General features: G+C 34.5%; 1 protein-coding gene across 1 annotated transcript; it reads right to left on the bottom strand.

Moving 5' to 3' along the window:
- Positions 1–981: 981 nt before the first annotated feature.
- On the bottom strand, positions 982–3,432 carry LOC110897107 (zinc finger BED domain-containing protein RICESLEEPER 2-like). The gene is made up of 5 exons (XM_035981365.1): positions 3,290–3,432; positions 3,059–3,237; positions 1,946–2,920; positions 1,134–1,858; positions 982–1,053 (listed from the first exon to the last, which is right to left on the bottom strand). Exons 1-5 carry the CDS (start codon positions 3,430–3,432, stop codon positions 982–984), a joined length of 2,094 nt encoding a protein of 697 aa, XP_035837258.1.
- Between the last annotated feature and the right edge of the window lie 4,762 nt (positions 3,433–8,194).

Genomic DNA, 8,194 nt, shown 5'->3' with positions numbered 1-8,194 from the left:
AATTTTTATCATTGGAGTTCGAACCCTATCATATGCCTATTACAATTTTATCTTCAAAAGTAAGATAAGGAGCTTTGATTGACAAAATATAGGAGGGTCTACATTTGCGGGGGAAAACGACAATGAAGATTTTGGGTATTTAGCCGATTTATGAAGATTCGAAGACGACGTCAGATTCATTTTTGAAGATCATTTGAAGAATTGATAGCATTATTCTCGGGGGAATATTGTTGGGTCAAAATGGAGAATGATGTTATCAATTACACCGACGTTATTAGCGTGTTTATTGTTTATATTATGTGGCGTTTTTATATGTAATAGTCGGATATTTTAGTGGATATTAGTAGGTTTTCCAAGCAAGAGGCGGCTTGCTTGGAGAACAAGGCTCAGGGTTAGGGCTGTTCACGAGCCGAGCAGAACCGAGCAAGGCTCTGCTCGAACTCGGCTCGAATTTAAACCGAGCGGCTCTGCTCGGATTGAATTTAATGAAACGAGCAAAAATCGCTGCTCGAACTCGCTTGGTTTACAACCGAGCAGCTCGATTTTGCTTAGTTTCGCTCAGTTTCAGTTTCAAATTAAAAAAATGGTATAAAGATCTCAAATTTAAAGGTCATTACCGTGAATCATTCACCAAAATCCAATCAAGTTACATAATAAGTTCACCAAAATACATAATAAGTTCACCAAAATACGAACATAAAACTGATTGTTTCAAATACAAAAAAAAAAAAAGAAACATCTTAACACTAAAGCAACATATAGCGTCTTCATCAGCAAAATCCCATCTTCATTAGCAAAATCCTTCTAAAAGATTGACAAATATAACCTGTCAAACCAACCAATTAAACACAACTAGTCAAAATATTTTAAAACGGGTCAAATAATAAAATATGGACAAAAATACGTTATAATCAAGGCTGTAAATTGTTCATAATCTAGATATATATTACAGAAAAAAGGTAAAAAAAAATACCATTCTATTCAAGTGCTTGTACCACATCCATCTGGAATCAACACTTCAATCTCCAAATTTTCTTCTTCGTCCGCACATTGCTACGCATTAAAAGTAGATAAAACTTAAGTGCATAAAGTATAAGAATATAAATGAAAAAATAATATAATAAAAGGGTTACCTTTAATGTTTTAATGGTTGCTTTTGAGCCGGACTTTAACCAATCACTTCCACAAACAAGAAGTTCCACCATGTCCTTTGAAAGAGAGCTCCGATAGTCGTCCAATATGCGTCCACCAGCACTGAAAGCTGATTCCGATGCAACAGTTGTGATCAGAATGCTAAACATATCTTTAGCCATCCTGCTTAATACAGGAAATTTGCTACAATGTTGGCTCCACCATTTCAACACATCATATTTTGAATCATCCACACATTCATCATTTGGCTCGTCCAGATACACCTCAAGTTCAGTTTTTTTTCCAGTTTCAACAGGTCTACGTTTGAGGAAAGCATGAAAATCATCTACATCTTGAGTCGGTTCGTTAGAAGATGTTGAAATATTTGAGTGACTCATGGAAGCCTTAGATGCCATGAATGTATTATGATACTTTTTAAAAAGAGATTCTAACTTGGTTTCTACATCTTCAACCCGCTTTAAACATTCATCTCCTACGTACAACCTATCAAAAGTCCATTCAACCGACAACTTCTTATAACGGGGATCTAAAATAGAAGCAATGCACATTAGGACCCCGATTTCACCCCAATACTTATCAAACTTCTCATACATAGGTATACTCATTTCCTTCAAGAAAGAATCACATGACAAGAAAGCATTACTTATCTCTCTTTTCACCTTATATATTTCCGTGAGAAACAAGTTAGTAGTTGGATATGTTGAACCTAAAAAGTGAAAAAAAATATATTTGCTTTTAAACAAACATGTAGCAACTTTAATTTTTTAATAAGAAACAAGATTAAAATATATACCTGAAAACATTTCAGTAGCTTTTAGAAAAACTGCTAACAGCTTGCAAACCTTTTCAGCACGAGTCCATTCATCATTTGTGGGGCACCATACATAGTTAGAATCTCTCGCTGCATAACCTTCAAAAGCTCGTTTGTAGTAAATAGCCGAATCAAGCATCCGATGAGTTGAGTTCCACCTAGTTTTCACATCGATACAAAGCGAACGCCGAATGTCGATACCAATGGACACAGCTATTTCACCAAACTTCTTTAAACGTCCTGTAGACTTTTTCAAGTACTTCACACCTTCTCTAACTTTTGAAGTACACGATTCTATAGTACCCAAACCATCTTGTACTACCAAGTTTAGAATGTGAGCACAACATCTAATATGAAAAAACAACCCCTGAAAATGTAATTTATTTTTCACTTGGAAGTTATGCATCAGAATAGTGGCTGCCCTATCGTTGTTACTTGCATTGTCTAAAGTAATGGTACCTATCTTGTCTTGAATACCCCACTTTATAAGACATTCTAAGATAGCATCTGATATAACCTCACCACTATGGGGTGGTGCAAGTTCATTGAAACCAATAATGCACTTATTCAACTTCCAATCACAATCAACAAAGTGGGCTGTTAGACACATGTAACCAATTGTCTGGTTTGATGTCCAACAATCGCTTGTAAGTGATATCATATTCACCTTTCTCAACATCTTTTTTATCCTTTCTCTTTCTCCTTCCACCACCTTTATACAATCTCTTCTGATTGTTGCCCTACTAACTCTTTGAAATAAAGGATTGTTATACTTTAATAACTGATTAAACCAATGATACTCGACAAATGAAAAGGGCAGTTCATGCATTATTATCAACTTTGCAATCATTTCACGACACTTCATTTGATCATAAGCCCTTTTTGTCTCAGTCCTGAATAAACTATTTTCACCATCTTTAGCAACTGGCTCAAAGTTGATGAACCCTGTTTTTTTACCTGTCAATCTTTTGTATACAGGACAATCATTTCGAAGATGTCGCACCAAACTTGATGTGGTGCTCGTGTCACCTTTTACGAAAGTATGCTTACAATGTATGCATTCATGTTTTTTTACCATTTTTCCTTTATACAAACCTTCAACCTCAACAAAATGTGGATGCACATCAGAAGCATTCTTTCGCTTTCGTTTTTTACCTACGGGCGACACTCCATCGTCCTTATCTAATAACCCATCATCTAGCTCAATATTATCTTCATAATCTAAATCAACATCAACAGTCTCCATTACATCTGGTTCCTTATTACTCGACATTCTACAAACATGATACATAAATTAAGTTAAACAAAGATTAACTACTAACAAACCGAAAATTACCAGGATAAAAAGATTTCCGAGGATGAAGAAAGAACGCCGTACGTGCGGCTCCGCTGCTCCGCTGCTCCCCTGCTCCGCTGCTCCGCTGCTCCCCTGCTCCGTTGCTCCCCTGCTCCCCTGCTCCGCTGCTCATGGAATATGGATGAATATGATGGAAGATTGGCAGATGGCGAATGGTTTAGAAGATCTAGGGCAACAGAAGTACAAAACGCCGATGTGCTGCGCCTGTCGCCTGTGCTCTTTTCTTTTCAGTATTTTGTTAGCCCTAATTTGTTAAGATTTGTGAATTAGGGCCAATTTAGGGGCTTAGGGGTGTGGGCTTCACATTTTGGGCTAACTATTATTTGAGCTAAATACAAAATATTAATCCATAAATTCAATAAAATAATAATTACAAGAAATAATATATTACATATATATATATATATTAAAATATAAAGTATAAAAAATTCGAGCCGAGCCGAGCCGAGCGGACCTTTGCTCATACTTGGCTCGTTTTTAAACCGAACCGAGCGGATTGGCTCGCTTACAATCGAGCCTAAAACTGAGCGAGCATTTACCGAGCAAATGTGAGCGAGCGACGAGCGAGCGGCGAGCAGTTTGCCCAGCCCTACTCAGGGTCTATATATAGAGCACTACACCTCACTTGGAGGGTGTGCATTTGTGAGCCACCACCCCGGGGGAGCTCACCCGGGGTGGATCATTATCCTTTGTATTGTTCTTATCCAATCAATGAAACTTTTCATGTTACAATCACTAAAGTTTCCATCTTTCTTGTTCTTTTTTGTTTGTTCTTGGCTCAAAATCACCCATCTCACTATTATTCACCGAACCGAGACTGAAACCGGATCGTTTTGGACCTATCATAATCAAACTGGACATCGTGGTCGCAAGTGTCCAAATCCAAAACCTGTTGATGTTGGAAAGGAAAAGAAAGTTGAGACACAGAAGTCAAACAAGTTTGAATCAAAACAAACTTGGAAACCGAAACCGACGACACCCAAAGTTGTGCCACAACAGATTTGGAAACATAAAGTAACTGTTTCAGAAACAAAACAAATCTGGAAACCTAAAAATGATTTGTCATAACAAAACATTCAAAATGATTCAAAATTTTATCGAAGGAATGTTTTAAAAGGACAAACTTGGGTGGTCAAGAAACAAACTTTTGTGAGTGATAATCAAAATGAAGATGTTTTTGAGAAGAATGAACGAAACTATCCAGTTTTACCTGGAAAGATTTATGTTCAGCTACCTGAGTCTAAACAGTCTTGGGTTGCATTGTTCAAATGATCAAATTATTTGAATGTGTAGGTGCTCCAGCAGATGGTTGATTGTTAAGTTGAAGGAGGGAGCAGCCTGGCACGAGAGGAGGCTGAACCCTACAACTAAGAAACAGGGAGTTGTTTTGTTTTCTGTACATAAATAAACCATATTCTAAAAACCCTATAAATTGAAAAATTGAAAAATTGAAAAACCAAAAATATGTTTGTTTTTAAATTCTGTCGAAAAATAAAAAATTTGAAAAGATGGTTTGATTGAATATGCCGAAACCCTCATGGCTGAACAAACTTGATTAATTCACAAGTGATTAAATGGTTTTAACATTGTTAAAAATCAGTGTTGTAAATCATGGGGGTACTTTATGCAAAACAGAGCATGTTATTGCAGAAAATGGATGGCGAGACAAAGTTATCCACATCGGTTATCAAATTTTCTTAAATGTTCTGAATTTTAAGGGGAGTAAAGATTCCAGAAAATACAAAAACATTTGAAAATTTGAAAAAGCCAAAAACAATAGAAAATGAAAAAGAGTTTTGTGTAAAAAGAGGAAATGATAGTATATCAGTAGACAATCACAGTAAGCTAAAGAAATGGATGGTCAATAGTGATAAACGGTTTCACTGATGATATGCCAGTAGATTTTTACACGATTAGTAGATTGATTTCGAGATATAAACCTAAATATCAATTATTTGCTTATCTCGTGGGGAACATCTCTCGGATATATGGGTAACCCCCGAAATCTTGTTTGAGAGGTTGCCAGATTCTGAGATACTAGGTCTTTATACTGTTTGATATCTGGGGTATTATACCTGGTCTTCTGATTTTGCGGAAGCAATGGCCTAGACCTCGTATAATACTTTACGCGCTTAAAGCTTACCCTCTGCATAAAAGTTGATAAAATATCGAAAGATATATATCAAATGCAGTTGTAAAGAAGATCTCTAAGTGGGACACAACTCAAAGTCGAGCCTTCATCTCTTTGACTGAACGGTAGTTCATACCTGAGCTCTCAAGGTCTCGCACTAACCCAGAGAACAAATATCAATATAGTATATTCACCTGTAAGACTGAATCTAGGGAATCTTGATACGGGAGTATATTCTGAGGTGGGACACGCGGATAAGTAAAATCCTTTAAACACTAGGATTAGGTTCAAACGTGAACAAAATCCTAAGAGTGAATTGCGTGAACTGATCTGGGCCCTTGATGTTTATGATCTTGAGATTAAAGTGAGTGGCATGATGGTAATTATTTGATTAATTTTTTCCATTAATTAAATATAAAAAAGGTATATGTGTAATTTCCATTTTGCATTGATTGCATAAATCTCTCTCTCTCTCTCTCTCTCTCTCTCTCACAAATCAAGTAATTTCCATTTTGCATTGATTGCATCTTGTATTTTGATTTTTTGGAAATGTTATTTTATTCTTGAGAAAACAAGAAAATTTTGTATTATGGGTTCGTATCTATGTGATAATTGGTAGTTAACATTCCAAAGTTGCCTAGCTTATGTGATGTAATTTGTAAGTAAATATAAGTGGCCATCTAATCTAATAAAAAATGTGTAACGGTTGCTATAATGTTTCTCTTTATACCGTTGGTAATCTGGACGGGTAAGTGGGTAACTCTTCAAAGGTTTGTTGCCAAAGAGCTTATCTGGTTAATTCTGCCCGTGGAACATTTTCTATTATATGGGTCTTATTATATACGATGTACACATGTGTATTATGATTTTGTTCTTTTTTTAATGCGATGTACACATGTGTATAGCGTCTGTTTTTTATGATATCTCAGATTTTTTTGTGTATTGAATGTGTAAAGTTGTTGATGTACACTTGTGAATTATGCAAAGTATTAGTTGCTGATTTTTTTTTTGTTCAATTTTTTGATTTTGCTCTGTTTTTAACGCGATGTACACATGTATATTCTGATTTTGCTCTGATTTTAATGCGATGTAGACATGTGTATAGCGTCTGTTTTTGTAATTTGTCATATTTTTTTGTGTATTGAATGTGTAAAGTTGTTGATGTACACTTGTGAATTATGCAAAGTATTAGTTGCTGAGTTTTTTTGTGCTATTATAGGAGATGTCGTTAACGAGAAAAGTGGAGATGGAAGGTCGATAAGGATGATTCACGTATGAGGTCGATAAGGATGATTCAACTTACAACGTGGCGAATAGTTGTAAAAGATTATGTTTTTTGTTTTTTCGATTATGTTGGGTTTATTGTTTTTACGAAACTGGAACTTGTAATTATATGTTTTTTTGTTTAGTTTGGAAAACATTATGGAACTTGTAATTTGTTAAATATAAAATAATTGTACAGGTATTGTTTCTATGTATGTATTATGTAGCTAATTACACATATGTACGATGCTTAGTACACATGTGTACTGTTCTATTTATATCCAAGTACACATGTGTATACCGTTGAAATATGAAGGTTACGTGGATCTTAAAAATCAAAATTTGAATTCTGGTGATGAAATCTGAAAAAAAATTAAAATTGAAATCTGGTGATTTATTGTTTGTTTTGATAATTATTATCTTATTAATAAATAAAACATAATGTAGATAATGAATTTAAATTAGGAAAGTTGTAACTTAAATCAATTATTAAAATAATGATTTATATCTAACTTTTTATATAATTACAATCCTACCCTTAACAACTAAAAAGGAAATCAAGGGTCCAGATCTGTTCACGCAGTTCACTCTTAGCAGGTTGTTCACGCTGGAACCCTACCCTTAAACACTAATCTCATATCTCGAATCGGTTGAAGTTTGTGTGAAAATTTAAATGGATCAGTATATTGACAATCTAAGTGAATCGTTTAGAACTTAAAGTGTTTATAGCTCAACGGTGCAAGTGATTTGTCAAAACTGATATGATTCTCTGACACGAACTCAAACAAAAATATTGTCTGTAAATATTTCTTTACTGCTTTATGTTTGAGAAAATTACAAAAAGATTTTGATTCTACTTTATTTTAGACAACCGATGTCTGAAAGCTGAATTTCAAAATCTGAGTATGCTGAACGTGTTTCTGAAAAAAAACAAGTTCATTAATTTGAAACTTGAAGTTTTTAAATGAAAAAACAAAAACAGTTTGTGAAATCTCCAAAGTCATTAATTTGGACTTATATGATTATTTGTGAAGTTTTGGATGCTTTAAAATTGTCAAATACTTGAATGTTTTTAGAGCCAGGTCATTGATTCTGGAAAACAAAATGCTTTCACTGTTAAATGTAAACTTTAAACGTATTTTTTAACTGGGGGCGAAAACGTAATTTTAAAGTGGGTGTAAAATAATAACCTGGTGTAAAAGCGTAATTTTTAGATAGGGAAAACATAATTTTATTTTGAGCTGGGGCGAAAACGTAATTTTGGCGTAGGGTAAAATCATAAAATTTGAACCGAGGGCAAATTCGTAATTTTTAGCTGGGGGAAGCCAAAGAATGGCAAAATTTTAGTATTGCAATACATAATCTTGATTGTGAAAACTTGTGGCAAATAGTTTTGTATATGGCAATATGATTATTACTAAGTCATTTTTATGCCATTTGAAATTGTACATCGTAATCTCATTTAAACCATCGTAAAACT

This window comes from Helianthus annuus, chromosome 12, assembly GCF_002127325.2.
Source record: "Helianthus annuus cultivar XRQ/B chromosome 12, HanXRQr2.0-SUNRISE, whole genome shotgun sequence".
Taxonomy (NCBI): Eukaryota; Viridiplantae; Streptophyta; class Magnoliopsida; order Asterales; family Asteraceae; genus Helianthus; species Helianthus annuus.
Note: the sequence above shows the minus strand (reverse complement) of the source record. Positions and strands in the feature narration are given on the sequence as shown.